The 21,019-nt window shown below is 49.2% G+C and overlaps 3 protein-coding genes across 7 annotated transcripts in view; 2 read left to right on the plus strand and 1 right to left on the minus strand.

Moving 5' to 3' along the window:
* Window positions 1–1,743: 1,743 nt before the first annotated feature.
* On the minus strand, window positions 1,744–5,376 carry mrpl20 (mitochondrial ribosomal protein L20). Its single transcript, XM_067415116.1, has 4 exons — window positions 5,217–5,376; window positions 4,238–4,348; window positions 4,081–4,158; window positions 1,744–1,961 (listed from the first exon to the last, which is right to left on the minus strand). The coding sequence occupies exons 1-4, from the start codon at window positions 5,301–5,303 to the stop codon at window positions 1,788–1,790; spliced, it is 450 nt and encodes a 149-aa protein (XP_067271217.1). The 5' UTR covers window positions 5,304–5,376; the 3' UTR covers window positions 1,744–1,787.
* Window positions 5,377–5,738: 362 nt separating this feature from the next.
* On the plus strand, window positions 5,739–18,117 carry sdhb (succinate dehydrogenase complex, subunit B, iron sulfur (Ip)). The gene is made up of 8 exons (XM_067415115.1): window positions 5,739–5,898; window positions 7,071–7,204; window positions 7,329–7,414; window positions 8,922–9,058; window positions 9,891–10,007; window positions 10,324–10,425; window positions 13,382–13,504; window positions 17,848–18,117. Exons 1-8 carry the CDS (start codon window positions 5,836–5,838, stop codon window positions 17,926–17,928), a joined length of 843 nt encoding a protein of 280 aa, XP_067271216.1. The 5' UTR covers window positions 5,739–5,835; the 3' UTR covers window positions 17,929–18,117.
* A 537-nt stretch (window positions 18,118–18,654) lies between these two features.
* mfap2 (microfibril associated protein 2) overlaps window positions 18,655–21,019 on the plus strand; it is a 13,838-nt gene continuing 11,473 nt past the window's right edge. For all 5 annotated transcript variants that reach the window (XM_067415120.1, XM_067415122.1, XM_067415121.1 and 2 more), the window contains exon 1: window positions 18,655–18,724. The gene's annotated coding sequence lies outside the window, so the exon portion shown is untranslated. The remainder of the gene's footprint in view (window positions 18,725–21,019) is intronic.

Here is a 21,019-nt window from a genome sequence, read left to right on the forward strand (position 1 = left end):
AATGTTAGTGTCCCCAACTGAGCAACATTTTAAAATGTGTCACCAGGTTTATCTCTAATCTCCTTCCTAAGCGATGGGACACGGCGGGCTGTGCTGATGAAATCTCTACAGCATTAGTGCTTTACCTGCTCCTCTAAAGCCAGTTCTGGAGTGACCTCCTCATGTCAAACATCTGTATTCAGCACCAGATTCTGCTCTGCGTTGATGGTTTGAATAATTCAACATCAGACATTGTGAATATTGTTTTTCTACTTGCTGAATAAATACCATATTCATTGTTGTAAGTGGAGAAATCGCTTTATGAATGAACTTCAGCTGCTCTACTCCTCACTGAGGAACTGTGCTGAGAATATCACTGGACAGGTCCCTTTCTTGTGCTTTATTTTTATTTTATTTATATGATTTTTATTTTATTGTTGATCCCCTGACTATTATTGTTTTTTAGTTTGTTGTGACCTCTACGAGTTGTGTATGCTGTTAAAGTTACAATAAAAAAATAACAGAGAAATTACAAATCCATTCCTCTCAAGAAAGAAGACAATATGAATGCGCAATAATAAGCAGTAAGAATAATAACACACACTCCACTAAGAGGCATTACACACTAGAATAGTGTGATAACGTGATAATGTCGTTATAAATACAGCGAATGAAAATCTTAACGTTTTCATTGTTTCATTCAATTGCGTCTTTGTATCGAGTTTCTATGCAATGGGAGGATTTAGGAAACGTTAGATGCGTTGAGAAAATAATTAGTTATACACCGATCAGGCATAACATTATGACCTAATATTGTGTTGCTGACCCGTCTCGGCTGGACCCCTGAAGGTGTGCTGTGGTATCTGGCACCAAGATGTTAGCAGCAGATCCTTTAAGTCCTATAAGTTTTCAGATCGAACTTGTTCGTTCAGCACATCCCACAGGCGTCGCTTCTTCCCATAGTGCATCCTGGGGCCATGTGTTCCTCAGGTAAGCCACACACACACACACACACACCCAGCCATCCACGTGATTCCTCAGACCAGGCCACCTTCTTCCATTGCTCCGTGGTCCAGTTCTGATGCTCACGTGCCACTGTTGGTGTTTTCGGCGGGGTCAGGGGTCAGAGGTCACCCTGACTGGTCCATACGCCTCAACCTGAGCTGCTCTGTGTATTCTGACAGCTTTCTATCAGAACCAGCATTAACTTCTGGAGCAGTTTGAGCTCCAGTAGCTCGTCTGTTTGATCGGACCCCACGGGCCAGCCTTCGCTCCCCACGGTCATCAATGAGCCTTGGCCGCCCATGACCCTGTGGCCGGTTCTCCACTGGTCCTTCCTTGGAGCACTTTTGATAGATACTGACCACTGCAGACCGGGAACAGCCCACAAGAGCTGCAGTTTTGGAGATGCTCTGACCCAGTCGTCTAGCCGTCACAATCTGGCCAAACTCGCTCAAATCCTTACGCTTGCCCATTTCTCCTGCTTCACACACATCAACTCTGAGGAGGAAATGTTCACTTGCTGCCGAATATATCCCACCCACTAACAGGAGCCGTGATGGAGAGATCAGCAGTGATATTCACTTGATCAGTGTAATATTTAATAATTATTACTGTTTCAGGACACACACACACACACACACACGCACTTCAGATGATCTTGATATGTTATGATTGTAATCTATCTTTGAACTGATAGGACTGATTTTAAATACAGCAGCCATTCAATAAGAAAATGTTTTATTGATATTCACACACACAGACAGTTATGTACAGGAGGACGAGGCCTCACACACACACAGATGGAGTTACTGCAGCTGTGTGATGCGGGAGAAGACCCCCGGCGGCTCGTTCCCGTCGCCCAGCGCGGCTCTGAAGCCCTCCTGCTGCCGCGCGCGCGCTAGTTTAGCTAGCGCTAGGAACGAACGCGGCTCTGTGATGGACAGGTCACACAGCACACGCCTGTTCAGCTGGACGCTGCTCTGTGAGGGACACACACACACACAGTTTAATAAGAAGATACTTTATAAAGACAGTACATTACGCATTTACAGACGGCGGCCATCTTGGAGAACAGTCTTGACGAGTCGATCCACGAGTGCTGTGCTAAGTTCTCAGTGCTTCGGTTTGCATGTAGGGACCCTCATTATGCTGCCGTGTTAGTGTGAGGCTGTTTTTAGTCTTGTTAGTGGTATTAACTAGCGGTTTAAATTTCACTCTGTGCTCCATAGACAAACATTATAAGCTAATCTGTGTTTAGGACTGGTAACCGCGGGTAACGGCTCATTGTGGAGGACGTAACCGCGGGTAACGGCTCATTGTGGAGGACGTAACCGCTGGTAACGGCTCATTTTGGAGGACTGGTAACCACTGGTAACGGCTCATTTTGGAGGACTGGTAACGGCTCATTTTGGAGGACTGGTAACCGCTGGTAACGGCTCATTTTGGAGGACTGGTAACGGCTCATTTTGGAGGACTGGTAACGGCTGGTAACGGCTCATTTTGGAGGACTGGTAACGGCTCATTTTGGAGGACTGGTAACGGCTCATTTTGGAGGACTGGTAACGGCTCATTTTGGAGGACTGGTAACGGCTCATTTTGGAGGACTGGTAACGGCTGGTAACGGCTCATTTTGGAGGACTGGTAACCGCTGGTAACGGCTCATTTTGGAGGACTGGTAACGGCTCATTTTGGAGGACTGGTAACCGCGGGTAACGGCTCATTTTGGAGGACTGGTAACGGCTCATTTTGGAGGACTGGTAACCGCGGGTAACGGCTCATTTTGGAGGACTGGTAACCGCTGGTAACGGCTCATTTTGGAGGACTGGTAACGGCTCATTTTGGAGGACTGGTAACCGCGGGTAACGGCTCATTTTGGAGGACTGGTAACCGCTGGTAACGGCTCATTTTGGAGGACTGGTAACGGCTCATTTTGGAGGACTGGTAACCGCGGGTAACGGCTCATTTTGGAGGACTGGTAACGGCTCATTTTGGAGGACTGGTAACCGCGGGTAACGGCTCATTTTGGAGGACTGGTAACCGCGGGTAACGGCTCATTTTGGAGGACTGGTAACCGCGGGTAACGGCTCATTTTGGAGGACTGGTAACCGCGGGTAACGGCTCATTTTGGAGGACTGGTAACGGCTCATTTTGGAGGACTGGTAACCGCGGGTAACGGCTCATTTTGGAGGACTGGTAACCGCGGGTAACGGCTCATTTTGGAGGACTGGTAACCGCGGGTAACGGCTCATTTTGGAGGACTGGTAACCGCGGGTAACGGCTCATTTTGGAGGACTGGTAACGGCTCATTTTGGAGGACTGGTAACCGCGGGTAACGGCTCATTTTGGAGGACTGGTAACCGTGGGTAACGGCTCATTTTGGAGGACTGGTAACCGCTGGTAACGGCTTATTTTGGAGGACTGGTAACGGCTCATTTTGGAGGACTGGTAACCGTGGGTAACGGCTCATTTTGGAGGACTGGTAACGGCTCATTTTGGAGGACAGGTAACCGTGGGTAACGGCTCATTTTGGAGGACTGGTAACGGCTCATTTTGGAGGACTGGTAACCGTGGGTAACGGCTCATTTTGGAGGACTGGTAACGGCTCATTTTGGAGGACTGGTAACCGCGGGTAACGGCTCATTTTGGAGGACTGGTAACCGTGGGTAACGGCTCATTTTGGAGGACTGGTAACCGCGGGTAACGGCTCATTTTGGAGGACTGGTAACCGTGGGTAACGGCTCATTTTGGAGGACTGGTAACCGCTGGTAACGGCTTATTTTGGAGGACTGGTAACCGTGGGTAACGGCTCATTTTGGAGGACTGGTAACCGCTGGTAACGGCTTATTTTGGAGGACTGGTAACGGCTCATTTTGGAGGACTGGTAACCGTGGGTAACGGCTCATTTTGGAGGACTGGTAACGGCTCATTTTGGAGGACTGGTAACCGTGGGTAACGGCTCATTTTGGAGGACTGGTAACGGCTCATTTTGGAGGACAGGTAACCGTGGGTAACGGCTCATTTTGGAGGACTGGTAACCGCGGGTAACGGCTCATTTTGGATGAAGTGGTGTGGATGGGTGAACCCGTGACCTTCACTGACCTTCAGCAGGTTGTGTATGAGCGCCGGATACTTCAGGTGGTGTTCTCTGCTGGCGGCGGCGATGCGCGAGATCCACAGCTGTGGACAGAGGTCAGAGGTCATGAGTGATTGACAGGCCTGCTGATGCGTGTGTGTGTGTGTGTGTGTGTGTGTGTACCTGGCGCATGTTGCGTCGCTTGGCTTTGCGTCCTTTGCTGGCGTAGACGAAGGCTCGGCGCACGGCTCGCACCGCCAGACTGTAGCAGCGGTTCTTCCTGCCGCGGAAGTGCTGCAGAAACACATGACCATCAGAACGCTGCCGCTAACACTCGCGGAACGCTCACAGAATGCTTGAACTATGACACACACACACACACACACAGTCAGACAGACAGACACACACACACACACACACAGTCAGACACACACACACACACACACACACACACACAGTCAGACACACACACACACACACACACACAGTCAGACACAGAGTCAGTCAGTCAGACACACATACACACACACACAGTCAGACACACATACACACACACACACAGTCAGTCAGTCAGTCAGACAGACAGACACACACACACACAGTCAGACACACACACACACACACACACACACAGTCAGACACAGAGTCAGTCAGTCAGACACACATACACACACACACACAGTCAGACACACATACACACACACACACACACACAGTCAGACACACACACACACACACACACACACACACACACACATACACATACACAGTCAGTCGGACATACACACACACACACACACAGTCAGTCAGTCAGACACACACACACACACACAGTCAGACACAGAGTCAGTCAGTCAGACACACATACACACACACACACAGTCAGACACACATACACACACACACACACACACGCACACAGTCAGACACACACACACACACACACAGTCAGTCGGACATACACATACACACACAGTCAGTCAGTCAGTCAGTCAGACACACACACACACACACACACACACACACACACACACACACACACACACACACAGTCAGTCAGACAAACAGAGAGACAGACAGACAGACAGACACACTCACTCTCTCTCTCTCTCTCTCTCTCTCTCTCTCTCTCTCTCTCTCTCTCTCTCTCTCTCTCTCTCACCCGCGCGTTCTTCAGCAGCTCCTGGACCTTCCAGTACCGGTCCGGTCCGCGGCTCCGGGTCCAGCAGGAGAGCGTGAGGAACACCATGACGACCGTTAACCGACTGACCTCGAGCTCGCGTGCGCGGTCCGCTTCCGCCGGTGTCACGACGTCACATCCGGGGACGCGAGGAAATAAAAGTCTAATAAAAGCACAAAGGCTTAATTTTAAATCATGCCATTATTATACATACACATACATTATTAGCCCACGCTATGAATTAAACTATATATAAATACAATTATGAATCATTAAGAATGATGAATGAGACAGCACACCGTGATAACGCGCTGTTTCCCACTAGTTATGTGTGATTTATAGTGCGCGGTTAATATGTGTACATTTATCATTATTAAAACATGAAACGGAAATTTATATAATGCGTTTCACAACCGCTTATATCACTCGCGGGCTGCGTGTCAAACCCCGGGAATCTGCCTGGCTAGTGCACGTGACCTGACGTCACTGAGACGCGGATGCTCCCTCAGTAGGCGGCTGAGCGCGCGTATGGGGACGCGGCCCGCGCAGGCGCAGTGCATTGTGGGCTGTTGGAGGAGCGGAGGGTCAGATTGACGCGAACATGGCTGCTGTGTGTTTCTCCTTGAGCCGCTGCGCCGCCGTACACCGACCCGCCGCGATCACGGTGAGTTTAATATCGCTATATAGCGGCAGAAAGATCACCGAGATTAATGTTGTGTCGCGCGATCGCGAATATCACATGACAACCTGCGGTTTTATATTATTTAGTGATGATGAGCACTGATATATAGAATATGATGTGACATGTTTACTATTGTATCCATGTTCATTACAAAGAACAGTGTCGCGGTTTCTCTCTGATCTTGTGACATGTTTTGAGTCGTAATTAAGAGAGTTTCGAGTTCAGTGTGTTTGGTAACAGTGATGTAATAACGAGTGTAGTTCCGCCTGTAAACCCCAGAGGTCAGTATTTGTGCATTAGTATGACCAAACATTATATTTTCACAATCGCGGTATTTGACGATATGAATAATTTTTGTGTGCAAAAAAACAACAACAACTAAATAACGACTTATATAGTGATGGCCGATTTCAAAACAAAGCTTCGAACCGTTATGAGTCAGTGAATCGATTCATGATTCGAACCGTTATGAGTCAGTGAATCGATTCATGATTCGGATCACCAAAGTCTTGTGACTTCAGTGGTTTGACACGCAATCCGAATCATGAATCGATTCACTGAATCATTACGGTTCGAATCATGAATCGATTCACTGACTCATAACGGTTTGAATCATGAATCGATTCACTGACTCATAACGGTTCGAATCATGAATCGATTCACTGACTCATAACGGTTTGAATCATGAATCGATTCACTGACTCATAACGGTTCGAATCATGAATCGATTCACTGACTCATAACGGTTCGAATCATGAATCGATTCACTGACTGACAGCGGTTCGAAGCTTTGTTCTGAAATCGGCCATCACTATATAAGTCGTTATTTAGTGTTTTTGCGCACTAACTCTATTCTGGCCTCTTCATCAATGATTGTAGAGCCGCTGTAGTGAGATGGGCTTTGTAACGACGTCTTTAGTGCCTTTATGGGTCTTGAGAGAGGAAATGACATTGGTGTCAATGAAGGCCTTTCTGAGCCATCGGATTTCTGACGGCTGGCCAACCACAGGAGGAATTAATCACACAGTTTACATTTCTGGCTGAACTAACGCTTTAAAATGACTAATATTGTTTACCGCATAACATTTATCGGACGGTATATCGCGAAACAAACGGTATTTATCGTGCCGACTCTAACGCGTCTCTCTCTCCAGGCGGTGCGGTTCGCCCAGACGGCGGCGGCGTCGGCGCCTCAGCCCAGGATTAAGAAGTTCCAGATCTACCGCTGGGATCCGGATACGGCCGGAGACAAACCGCGCATGCAGACCTACGAGATTGACCTGAACACGTAAGTGCCGCCGCGGGCTGGTCCGTAGACTGAGCGTCTGCTGTGTAACTAACACTGTGGAGCTGCTTTGAAACAATCGTCATCGTAAAGCGCGATATAAATAAAGTCGACTTGACTCTCTCAGGTGCGGGCCGATGGTTCTGGACGCGCTCATCAAGATCAAGAACGAGATGGACGGCACGCTGACCTTCAGACGCTCCTGCAGAGAGGGTGAGATGCCAAACGTGCCTCACATACCAGCGGGGATGGCCATTCGATTACGCTTTCTTAGTCGATCGTCGGAGAATTAACACTCGACTATCGATTAGTCATTCATATTTTTTATAATAAAATGAATGATTTAACTTTTATCAGCGTTTTTCTGCAATGAGACCTTTATTACGAGATCAACTTGTGGCAGACAGTAAACTACGCTCAGTTAGCCGAGCCGAACGTATGCGTTCCAGCGTGGCGTTTTCTAACGTCTTTGCACACCAGCAGCGTGTCTGACGCGGCGCTACTGCTAATGCTAGGTGTCGTACAGGGAAGGCCTATACTTCATGTTACACATAAATAGACTACTGATACAGCAAAGACATTGACGGCCGAATATTTTATTCTGTAACGGCTGCAATATTTCAAAATCAATAATTACGTTTTAATTTATTACAATTAGGCCTATATCAGCGTTAATGTTAACTAGAGACTTTCAAACATCAAAATGTCATTTATTAATGTGCTTTCGTGTCAAAATTATATATAAACATATTTTCGATTCTATTTTGCCTGGGAACGTTTCCAACACGCTCGCGTGTCGCATGAAAAATAGGCATCGGTTCTCCGCATTTTGGGCGCGGCTCGAGTTTAAGCGAACCCTTCAGGCATTTATGCATATTTTATCCAAAGCGACTTACATTGCATTCAAGGACACATTTTACATTATTGTCAGTTCTTGCTTTCCCTGGGAATCGAACCCATGACCTTAGTGTTGCTAGCGCCACGCTCTACTGGTTGAGCTACAGGAAAGGCAGTGTGCAAGCTCTGACCCGTTAACCGAAACAAAAACGGACACGCCGCGAAAACACGCTCTGAGGTGACGAATGCACAGGTAAGGTTCCTCCACCGCAGCCGACATCAGCCAGGGACGGACGCTCTTGGTTTAAGCGGTCGCGTTAGATCAAGACTCGTGGCCATCTTGTACTTCTTATACACGGCATCGCAATGTTTGCAGTGAACTATTTCAGTTTTTAAATCAAAATGGCCCCACGCCACACTTGACCTCTACATGAGGAGTCTGTTGAAATCCAGCGTAAGACCACTGATAACCGATATGGTCTGATTATAGTTCCACCAATAGCAGTGAACAGGAGCTCAGCGAGTGAGAGCTCTGCGCGCCGAAGCCGTAGCATGAGCCGAGCGTGAACCGCTGCTGCGGATCTGCGTATTGTCTATGGCAGTCATCGCGCGGCTCGCTCAGCTTAATTTGCGTTGAGGTCTTGATTTAAAAAATGTGTTTTATTTATTAAACGCAAAAATTTTAATTTCAAAAGCATTTCTAAATTCAGTTCATATTTCTAACAAATGAAATTCAAAGCCAAAATAACGAAATGATAAAAAAATCACGCAAGATAAAATCCCAAACGCGTTTGAGCCGCTCGTGCCGTAAGCGCCGCAGTGCCAGCTCTGGAACCCGCTGCCGCTGCCGTTAATCTGGATATGGGATGTGTGTGTTGTGCAGGAATCTGTGGCTCGTGTGCCATGAACATCAGCGGCGGAAACACACTCGCCTGTCTCAACAAAATCGACACCAACACCGACAAGGTGACGAAGATATACCCACTGCCACACATGTATGTGGTGAAGGACCTGGTGCCCGTGAGTATCTGTGTGTGTGTGTATGTGTGAGAGTGTGTGTGTGAGTGAGAGAGAGTGTGTGTGAGTGAGTGTGTGAGAGTATCTATGTGTGTGTGTGTGTCTGTGTGTGTGACAGTATCTGTGAGTGTGTGTGTGTGTGTGAGTATCTATGTGTGTGTGTCTGTGTGTGAGAGTCTGTGTGTGTGACAGTATCTGTGTGTGTGAGTGTGTGAGTATCTATGTGTGTGTGTGTCTGTGTGTGAGAGAGAGAGTGTGTGTGTGTGTGTGTGTGTGTGAGAGTATCTATGTGTGAGAGTGTGTGTCTGTGTGAGAGTGTGTGTGTGTGTCTGTGTGAGAGTGTGTGTGTGTGTGTATGTGTGTGAGTATCTATGTGTGAGATTGTGTTTGTCTGTGTGAGAGTGTGTGTGTGTGTCTGTGTGAGAGTGTGTGTGTGTGTGTGAGAGTATCTGTATGTGTGTGAGTATCTATGTGTGAGAGTGTGTTTGTCTGTGTGAGAGTGTGTGTGTGTGTGTGTGTGAGAGTATCTGTATGTGTGTGAGTATCTATGTGTGAGAGTGTGTTTGTCTGTGTGAGAGTGTGTGTGTGTGTCTGTGTGAGAGTGTGTGTCTGTGTGAGAGTGTGTGTGTGTGTGTGAGAGTATCTGTATGTGTGTGAGTATCTATGTGTGAGAGTGTGTTTGTCTGTGTGAGAGTGTGTGTGTGTGTGTGTGTGTGAGAGTATCTGTATGTGTGTGAGTATCTATGTGTGAGAGTGTGTGTCTGTGTGAGAGTGTGTGTGTGTGTGTGTGTGAGAGTATCTGTGTGTGTGAACACTGTCGGTCTGTGTCCCGCAGGACATGAGCAACTTCTACGCTCAGTATAAATCCATCGAGCCGTTCCTGAAGAAGAAGGACGAGTCCAAGCAGGGCCAGGAGCAGTATCTGCAGAGTGTGGAGGACCGAGAGAAGCTGGTAACACACACACACACACACACACACACACGTTAGGTTTTTGTGAATTGTGGGGACTTTCCATTGGCGTAATGGATTTTATACTGTACATTCTATCCCCCTACACTGCCCTTAAACCTACCCATCACACACACACACACACACACACACACACACACACACACACACACGTTAGGTTTTTGTGAATTGTGGGGACATTCCATTGGCGTAATGGATTTTATACTGTACATTCTATCCCCCTACACTGCCCTTAAACCTACCCATCACACACACACACACACATCGGCGTGTCTCAGGTGTGTGTGTGTCTCTGTAGGACGGCCTGTATGAGTGTATCCTGTGCGCCTGCTGCAGCACCAGCTGTCCCAGCTACTGGTGGAACGGAGACAAGTATCTGGGCCCAGCCGTCCTCATGCAGGTAAACCCTCGCCACACACACACACACACACACACACACACACAAGGGTCCCCGCAGAGTCTTAAAAAGTCTTAAAAGTATGAAATTTCAAAATCAAAATATAAGGCCTTAAAGTCTTAATTTCGCGGAAGCACTGCGTTCTAGGTCTTAAATAATGTTTAACAGGTCTTCATTTTCCTACGTCCGTGTAACGCTACCTCATTGAAATGCTCTCGCCTCCCGCAGCATGTGCGCGCGCGTGTGCGTGTGTGTGTTCCGTGGTGTTTGTAGTTCTTTCTTTCGCTAGACCAACTATTGTTCGCTCTATTACAACTAGAAATGAGACCAGCATGCCACTTCTATTGCAGCCAGTCAGCTTTCGTGTTATTGGCACGAGCCTCTTTCAGCTCGTACCCCACAGACGCTTTATTCTTCAGCCGAGTCTGACGGTTCTTGCAGTTCCGCGATCGTGAGGCCAATCTTTCTCACCCTCTTGCATAATGACCAAATAAAAGTATAATATACCCGATTGCACTAAACGAGTTAATAACAGTGATGTGAACTCCGAACTCTGATGTCAGGCTGTGTGTGTTTGCTGCCTGTCAGCGCTTGCGTGAGTGTATTGAATGTGTTTTTTCTAGGCCCAATAGCCTAACGTTACTCTTGAACGATCAAATACACACATTATGCGTCTATATCCTGATTTGAGTTAAAGGTTTGGGACGTGTCAGTAAGCACTGGATCTGCGCACTAGTAAGCTCTCAAAGTGAAAGCAAACTAATAGCTTAACAACACAAACGGGGAAACAGCACTTACACTTAAAGGAACAGTCGAACTGTTTTAGAAATAGGGATTATTCTACTTTGCTACCTTTAGATATGTGGGGAAATGAATTATAAGCTAAGCTAGCGGCGACCCTGCCAAACTAAAACAATGCGTGCACTGAGACAAACGCATTTGGCCTCATATCTAAATGTCTAAAGAAGTTGAATAAGCCCTATTTCTGAAACCGCTGGAGTGTTCCTCTTCGTAGATGTGCATCTTTATGCTGTATTTATTCCAATTGCATTTGTCCTATTGTCATTTGTTTATAAGTATATATTTTTATTACTGACCAATTACTTGATTATGCAATTACTTAAAAACGTTTTACTTATATTAAGCAATTGCTTATTGCTGTGGTTTACTTTTAAGATGTTGGTCATATTTCCCACCCCAAGCGATCGAGTTATTAAAGATAGATAGCACACCGCTGGACCAGCCTTTATTGTTTTCTAATAGGCCTTATCAAGCAAGATTCATGCATTTTGTCAGTTTTATTGCCATGTGTGACTATTGTGCATCTAACATAATAATATTGTTAATGTTGCATCCTTATTATAAAAAAATAAAAATGTTTGCAAATTTATGGAAGTGACCACCACAAAAAAATAATAATTTTGGTCCCCAAAAAAAAAAAAAAAAATTCCTGGTGGGATTGAGCTATGAATAATGAGTTTACTAATACTTTGTTCAATTTAAATAAATAATATAAGTTTAAGTAATTGACTGATTCTGCATTTCCTATGCATGTTTTTTTTTATTGCGTGATATAGGTCTTAAATTTTATTCATAATGGTCTTAAAAAGTCTTAAATTTGACTTGATGAAACCTGCAGATACCCTGACACACACACACACACACACACACACACTCTCACTCTCACACACACACTTCTGTTCAAACTTATGAACCGCTTACACCTGGCGTTTGAATCCTCTTTTGTCCACTTCTGTCCTGATTTCTTCTGTGTGTGTGTGAGGCAATGTTTGAGATTCTCAAAACGAGAAGTATTTACTAGACAAGCAAAAGTTATTGTCTTGTTTTGGGAAAAATAACTCAAAATGAAGAGAGTTTTTGCTTAAAATAAGATAAATAATCTGCCAATGGGGTGAGAAAAATAATCTTGTTTTCTGTTTTGCTGATAGTTTCCTCACCCCTTGTCTTTCTTTAGTGGAAAAGAAATGAAGGTTTTGGATGAAAACACTCCAGGATTTTTCTCCATATAATGGACTTCAATGGGCCTCAAACGGCTCAGGGGCCGAATGAGTTTCAGCGCAGCTTCAAACGACAGCAGACGATGAATAAGGGTCTTATCTAGACAAACCATCGGCATTTAAACGCAAAATAAACAAGTTTAAGTTTTATCAGCACTAATGCTGGCCTTGCTCTGTTCTGTGATGCGCTGTTGCGCTGAAAAGATCACGCTTGACGAAGTTGGAACAACCGAAAAAATGTGTGCGTAAAAACGTTTTAACGATAAAATCGTCTGGTGTCGTTTAAAGCCCTCTGAAGCTGCGCTGTAACTCATTCGGCCCTTGAGCCGTTTGAGGCCCATTGAAGTCCAGTATATGGAGAAAAATCCTGGAATGTTTTCATCAAAAACCTTCATTTCTTTTCCACTAAAGAAAGACATGGGGGTGAGGAAACTATCAGCAAAAGTTTATTTAGAAGTGAACTAATCGTTTAATGCCGTGACACCAAACCGCCTCAGGAAATGAGTGTGTACTCCAGCAGGTGGCAGCAGATTATAGTCATCGCTCACAAAGGGCAATGAAGTATCCAGATAGACAGACAAGATTAGTAGGGAAGCCCGTTTCCGTCACTAAATTAAAAAATAAACCGAGTAATTGCGACTTTTTATCTCAATTCTGACTTTATAACCCGTAATTGTCAGAAAAAAAGATAAAGATAAAAAGCAATTACTTCTTTTATTTCTTTATTTAGCGGCGGAAACGGGCTTCCTTAGATTAGTGAGGTGAGGGACACTCGAGTTCTCATGCTCTGAACAGCCAATCAGAGTGGCCAAAAAAAACACAAACAGGGTTTAAATAGAGCCGACCACACTCAGAAACTGAGCCCTTTAAAACTGACCTACCTTGGCAACTGTTGCCGGGCATGTTGTTTTGCTGTTGCTCATCTGTGTCCTGTTTTGCAGGCGTACCGCTGGATGATTGACTCACGAGATGACTTTACAGAGGAGAGGCTGTCCAAACTCCAGGACCCGTTCTCTCTGTACCGCTGCCACACCATCATGAACTGCACCAGAACCTGCCCGAAGGTAATCCAGACCCCCCTATTCATGCCCTACTCGTGCCCTACTTGTGCCCTATTCATGCCCTTCTCGTGCCCCTACTCGTGCCCTATTCATGCCCTTCTCGTGCCCCTACTCATGCCCTCCTCGTGCCCCTATTCATGCCCTTCTCGTGCCCCTATTCATGCCCTTCTCGTGCCCTACTCATGCCCTTCTCGTGCCCCTACTCGTGCCCCTATTCATGCCCTTCTCGTGCCCCTATTCATGCCCTTCTCGTGCCCCTATTCATGCCCTTCTCATGCCCCTACTCGTGCCCTACTCATGCCCTTCTCGTGCCCCTACTCATGCCCTACTCGTGCCTCTACTCGTGCCCTATTCGTGCCCCTACTCGTGCCCTATTCGTGCCCCTATTCATGCCCTATTCATGCCCTTCTCGTGACCCTACTCATGCCCTACTCGTGACCCTACTCATGCCCTACTCGTGCCCTACTCATGCCCTACTCGTGCCCTACTCATGCCCTATTCGTGCCCTACTCATGCCCTATTCGTGCCCTACTCATGCCCTACTCGTGCCCTACTCATGCCCTATTAATGCACTTCTCGTGCCCTATTCATGCCCTCCTCGTGCCCTATTCATGCCCTACTCGTGACCCTACTCATGCCCCTCCTCGTGCCCCTATTCATGCCCTTCTCGTGCCCTATTCATGCCCTTCTCGTGCCCCTATTCATGCCCTTCTCGTGCCCCTATTCATGCCCTTCTCGTGCCCCTATTCATGCCCTTCTCGTGCCCCTATTCATGCCCTTCTCGTGCCCCTATTCATGCCCTTCTCGTGCCCTACTCATGCCCTTCTCTTGCCCCTACTCGTGCCCTACTCATGCCCTTCTCGTGCCCTACTCATGCCCTACTCGTGACCCTACTCATGCCCTACTCGTGACCCTACTCGTGCCCCTACTCATGCCCTACTCGTGCCCCTACTCATGCCCTACTCGTGCCCTCCTCGTGCCCCTACTCATGCCCTACTCGTGCCCCTACTCATGCCCTACTCGTGCCCCTACTCATGCCCTACTCGTGACCCTACTCGTGCCCCTACTCGTGACCCTACTCGTGCCCCTACTCATGCCCTACTCGTGCCCCTACTCATGCCCTCCTCGTGCCCCTACTCATGCCCTACTCGTGCCCCTCCTCGTGCCCCTCCTCATGCCCTACTCGTGCCCCTACTCATGCCCTACTCGTGCCCCTACTCATGCCCTCCTCGTGCCCTACTCGTGCCCTACTCGTGCCCCTCCTCGTGCCCCTACTCATGCCCTACGCATGCCCTTCTCGTGCCCCTACTCATGCCCTTCTTGTGCCCCTACTCATGCCTTTCTCGTGCCCTATTCATGCCCTCCTCGTGCCCCTACTCATGCCCTCCTCGTGCCCCTACTCATGCCCTCCTCGTGCCCCTACTCATGCCCTCCTCGTGCCCCTACTCATGCCCTCCTCGTGCCCCTACTCATGCCCTCCTCGTGCCCCTCCTCATGCTCTCCTCGTGCCCCTACTCATGCCCTCCTCGTGCCCCTACTCATGCCCTCCTCGTGCCCCTACTCATGCCCTCCTCGTGCCCCTACTCATGCCCTCCTCGTGCCCCTACTCATGCCCTCCTCGTGCCCCTACTCATGCCCTCCTCGTGCCCCTACTCATGCCCTCCTCGTGCCCCTACTCGTGCCCTCCTCGTGCCCCTACTCGTGCCCTCCTCGTGCCCTACTCATCCCCTCCTCGTGCCCCTACTCATACCCTCCTCGTGCCCCTACTCATGCCCTCCTCGTGCCCCTACTCATGCCCTACTCATGCCCTCCTCGTGCCCCTACTCATGCCCTCCTCGTGCCCCTCCTCGTGCCCCTACTCATGCCCTCCTCGTGCCCCTACTCATGCCCTACTCGTGCCCCTACTCATGCCCTACTCGTGCCCCTCCTCGTGCCCCTCCTCATGCCCTACTCGTGCCCCTACTCATGCCCTACTCGTGCCCCTACTCATGCCCTCCTCGTGCCCTACTCGTGCCCTACTCGTGCCCCTCCTCGTGCCCCTACTCATGCCCTACGCATGCCCTTCTCGTGCCCCTACTCATGCCCTTCTTGTGCCCCTACTCATGCCTTTCTCGTGCCCTATTCATGCCCTCCTCGTGCCCCTACTCATGCCCTCCTCGTGCCCCTACTCATGCCCTCCTCGTGCCCCTACTCATGCCCTCCTCGTGCCCCTACTCATGCCCTCCTCGTGCCCCTACTCATGCCCTCCTCGTGCCCCTACTCATGCCCTCCTCGTGCCCCTCCTCATGCTCTCCTCGTGCCCCTACTCATGCCCTCCTCGTGCCCCTACTCATGCCCTCCTCGTGCCCCTACTCATGCCCTCCTCGTGCCCCTACTCATGCCCTCCTCGTGCCCCTACTCATGCCCTCCTCGTGCCCTACTCATCCCCTCCTCGTGCCCCTACTCATACCCTCCTCGTGCCCCTACTCATGCCCTCCTCGTGCCCCTACTCATGCCCTACTCATGCCCTCCTCGTGCCCCTACTCATGCCCTCCTCGTGCCCCTCCTCGTGCCCTACTCATGCCCTCCTCGTGCCCCTACTCATGCCCTCCTCGTGCCCCTACTCATGCCCTCCTCGTGCCCCTACTCATGCCCTCCTCGTGCCCCTACTCATGCCCTACTCATGCCCTCCTCGTGCCCCTACTCATGCCCTCCTCGTGCCCCTACTCATGCCCTCCTCGTGCCCCTACTCATGCCCTCCTTGTGCCCCTACTCATGCCCTCCTCGTGCCCCTACTCATGCCCTCCTCGTGCCCCTTCTCATGCCCTCCTCGTGCCCCTACTCATGCCCTCCTCGTGCCCCTACTCATGCCCTACTCATGCCCTCCTCGTGCCCCTACTCATGCCCTCCTCGTGCCCCTACTCATGCCCTCCTCGTGCCCCTACTCATGCCCTACTCATGCCCTCCTCGTGCCCCTACTCATGCCCTCCTCGTGCCCCTACTCGTGCCCCTACTCATGCCCTCCTCGTGCCCCTACTCATGCCCTCCTCGTGCCCCTACTCATGCCCTACTCATGCCCTCCTCGTGCCCCTCCTTGTGCCCCTACTCATGCCCTCCTCGTGCCCCTACTCATGCCCTCCTCGTGCCCTACTCATGCCCTACTCGTGCCCTACTCATGCCCTCCTCGTGCCCCTACTCATGCCCTCCTCGTGCCCTACTCATGCCCTACTCGTGCCCTACTCATGCCCTACTCGTGCCCTCCTCGTGCCCTACTCATGCCCTACTCGTGCCCTACTCATGCCCCTCCTTGTGCCCCTACTCATGCCCTCCTCGTGCCCCTACTCATGCCCTACTCATGCCCTACTCGTGCCCTACTCGTGCCCTACTCGTGCCCTACTCATGCCCTCCTCGTGCCCCTACTCATGCCCTCCTCGTGCCCTACTCATGCCCTACTCGTGCCCTACTCATGCCCTACTCATGCCCCTCCTCGTGCCCCTACTCATGCCCTCCTCGTGCCCTACTCATGCCCTACTCGTGCCCCTACTCATGCCCTACTCGTGCCCTACTCATGCCCTACTCGTGCCCTACTCATGCCCTACTCATGCCCCTCCTCGTGCCCCTACTCATGCCCTCCTCGTGCCCTACTCATGCCCTACTCGTGCCCCTACTCATGCCCTACTCGTGCCCCTACTCATGCCCTACTCGTGCCCTACTCGTGCCCTACTCATGCCCTACTCGTGCCCTACTCATGCCCTCCTCGTGCCCCTACTCATGCCCTCCTCGTGCCCCTACTCATGCCCTACTCGTGCCCTACTCATGCCCTACTCATGCCCCTCCTCGTGCCCCTACTCATGCCCTCCTCGTGCCCTACTCATGCCCTACTCGTGCCCCTACTCATGCCCTCCTCGTGCCCTACTCATGCCCTCCTCGTGCCCCTACTCATGCCCTCCTCGTGCCCCTACTCATGCCCTCCTCGTGCCCTACTCATGCCCTCCTCGTGCCCCTACTCATGCCCTCCTCGTGCCCTACTCATGCCCTCCTCGTGCCCCTACTCATGCCCTCCTCGTGCCCCTACTCATGCCCTCCTCGTGCCCTACTCATGCCCTCCTCGTGCCCCTACTCATGCCCTCCTCGTGCCCCTACTCATGCCCTCCTCGTGCCCTACTCATGCCCTCCTCGTGCCCTACTCATGCCCTCCTCGTGCCCTACTCATGCCCTCCTCGTGCCCTACTCATGCCCTACTCGTGCCCCTACTCATGCCCTCCTCGTGCCCTACTCATGCCCTACTCGTGCCCTACTCATGCCCTACTCATGCCCCTCCTCGTGCCCTATTCTCAGTGTTCTGATCCGAGTATCTCGTCCCGCAGGGTTTGAATCCGGGCAAAGCCATCGCTGAGATAAAGAAGATGATGGCCGTGTACAAGGAGAAGAAAATGGCGTCCGCGTAAAACACTGAAGATGTATAGCCAGCTCTCACACACCTAGACACTCACATCAGGTTCATCACTCCAGAAACAGACGCATATATATATATGTGTGTGTGTGTGTGTGTGTGTGTTGCTTCAGAGACACTTAAGAGCTCATTTTATCTGGAGATCTTTCTGTATATTAAATAAATATATGCTTGAAGTTCACAACACTGTGTTTTTACTGACTTGATCTCTACTAAAACATGTTTTTCATTTTAAAAAAATTACTCTCAGACTCTCATTCTCATGTTTGAATAATAAAGTGTGGATAGCACAGATGGAAGTATGGGAATGGAGTATATTTGAGCTGGTTCTCAAGTCTTTAGAACGATGTAAGGTGAATGATGCATCTCTTTTACTATACTATTTAAAAATATAGCCATAATTTGTGTTTTTCTTCAAAACTGTTCAGTGTAAAATAAACGCGGGTTTAGCGTACTGTTGATCGGCCGCGCGAGGGCGATGTGTCACGTGATGAGCCAACGGTTGATCCCCAACGGAAATAAGTGATTAAAACACGAGCTAACCAGCAGAAATATGCATATAAGAGCTGTAGAGCGTATATTATATTTATTAAGATGTATATTAGCGTTATATTCACGGTTTTGGATGAGGATGGAGTTTCATATTCCTGTCAGCGGTGATCGGGGAGGGGGAGGGGGAGGGGCCGTGGGCGGGGCTTCGCGTGATGGGCGGCCGGGGGGCGGGGCGTCGCGGAGACTTCAGACACGCCGAGATTTGAGCATCACTCGAGGAATAAAGGACTGAATTAAAGGTGAGCAGATTTACTCTTAAATATCATATTTAGTGTATTTCTTTTAAACATCTGACCTCAGAGAGAATGTGTTTATAACTGCGGTCGCCTGCGTGTCATTCGAGTGAGTTTAAGGGAGAAGAGGCTCGTGTGCTGAAGTTATTATGAGTTATTGAGGACAGTAAATACATGACATTTAATAGATTTAATACTTCGTTTAAATGTTTCTCGTTTGGTGATGGAGTCTGTTGGGGGAGGAAGAACAGGATTACAGGCAGGGCAGATGACAAACACACACACAGAGAGAGAGAGAGAGAGAGAGAGAGAGAGAGAGAGAGAGAGAGAGAGAGAGAGAGAGAGAGACGGAGAGTTGCAGCAGCAAACGTCTTTAAACGTGAACAAAGACTTATGCTTTAACGAGTGAGATGAGAGTTAATGAACAGAGCAGAGTGTGTGTGTGTGTGAGAGAGAGAGTGTCAGTGAGTAAGTGTGTGTGTTGGTGTGTGTGAGAGAGAGAGTGTGTGTGTGTGTTGGGGGAGGGTCTAAAGGGGGTTTAATGACTCCCAGATGTGAGCTTCAGCATATGCTACCACACACACTCACATGCTGAGGAATGTCTACACACACACACACACACACACACACACACACACACACACACACACACACACACTCAGACTGTATTTACATTGAGAGTGTGTGTTCTGCTAAACAGATCAATATCTGTGCAACGATTCATGGTTTGATATTACAAGCTGAAAAATATGACTTTAATGGGAATGTCTGAGTGTCTGTCCTTCATGACCTCATCTCACCGGGGGTCAAGAGAGAGAGAGAGAGAGAGAGAGAGAGAGAGAGAGAGAGAGAGAGAGAGAGAGAGAGGAGAAGAAGGGAAATTAATGCTACAGAAAATGGCTTCTAGGAAAAGAGCCGAGAGACAGACAGGAATGTTTGCGGCGGCATAAGGGTCATTTCTGAGAAAAGGAGAAGAAAGACAAACACATTCTTTAGAAGAGAGAGAGACAGACAGACAGACAGACAGACAGACAGACAGATAGATAGATAGATAGATAGATAGATAGATAGATAGATAGACAGACAGACAGGCAGGCAGGCAGGCAGGCAGGCAGGCAGGCAGGCAGACAGACAGACAGGCAGGCAGGCAGGCAGGCAGGCAGGCAGGCAGGCAGGCAGACAGACAGACAGACAGATAGATAGACAGACAGACAGACAGACAGACAGACAGAAAGTAGATAGATAGACAGACAGACAGACAGATAGATAGATAGATAGATAGATAGATAGATAGACAGACAGACAGACAGACAGACAGACAGACAGACAGATAGATAGATAGATAGATAGATAGATAGATAGATAGATAGATAGATAGATAGATAGATAGATAGATAGATAGATAGATAGATAGATGGGCAGGCGGGCGGGCGGGCGGACAGACAGACATAGATAGACAGGCAGATAGGCAGACAGAGATAGATAGATAGATAGATAGACAGACAGACAGACAGACAGACAGACAGACAGACAGACAGACAGATAGCCTTTGTTTGTGTTTCCAGAGGTCAAGCGTGTGCTGTAGTTCTTCAGCAGGTTTGCTCTGCAGGAGGGTTTCTGGCCCACTCCTCCACACAGATCTTCTCTAGACCCGTCAGGTTTCTGGCCCACTCCTCCACACAGATCTTCTCTAGACCCGTCAGGTTTCTGGCCCACTCCTCCACACAGATCTTCTCTAGATCCGTCAGGTTTCTGGCCCACTCCTCCACACAGATCTTCTCTAGACCCGTCAGGTTTCTGGCCCACTCCTCCACACAGATCTTCTCTAGACCCGTCAGGTTTCTGGCCCACTCCTCCACACAGATCTTCTCTAGATCCGTCAGGTTTCTGGCCTGTCGCTGAGAAACACAGAGTTTGAGCTCCTCCAAAGATCCTCTATTGGGTTTAGGTCTGGAGACGGGCTAAGCCACACCAGAACCTTGATATGCTTCTGACAGAGCCTCTCCTTGGTTATCCTGGCTGTGCTTCAGTTCATTGTCATGTTGTAAGACCCAGCCTCGACCCATCTTCAATGCTCTAACTGAGGGAAGGAGGTTGTTCCCCAAAATCTCGCAATACATGGCCCCGGTCATCCTCTCCTTAATACAGTGCAGTCCCCCTGTCCCATGTGCAGAAAAACACCCCCACAGCATGATGCTGCCACCCCCATGCTTCACAGTAGGGATGGTGTTCTTGGGATGGTACTCATCTTTCTTCTTCCTCCAAACACGTTTAGTGGAATTATGACCAAAAAGTTCTCAT

The sequence above is a fragment of the Pseudorasbora parva genome, chromosome 14, assembly GCF_024679245.1.
Source record: "Pseudorasbora parva isolate DD20220531a chromosome 14, ASM2467924v1, whole genome shotgun sequence".
Lineage (NCBI taxonomy): Eukaryota > Metazoa > Chordata > Actinopteri > Cypriniformes > Gobionidae > Pseudorasbora > Pseudorasbora parva.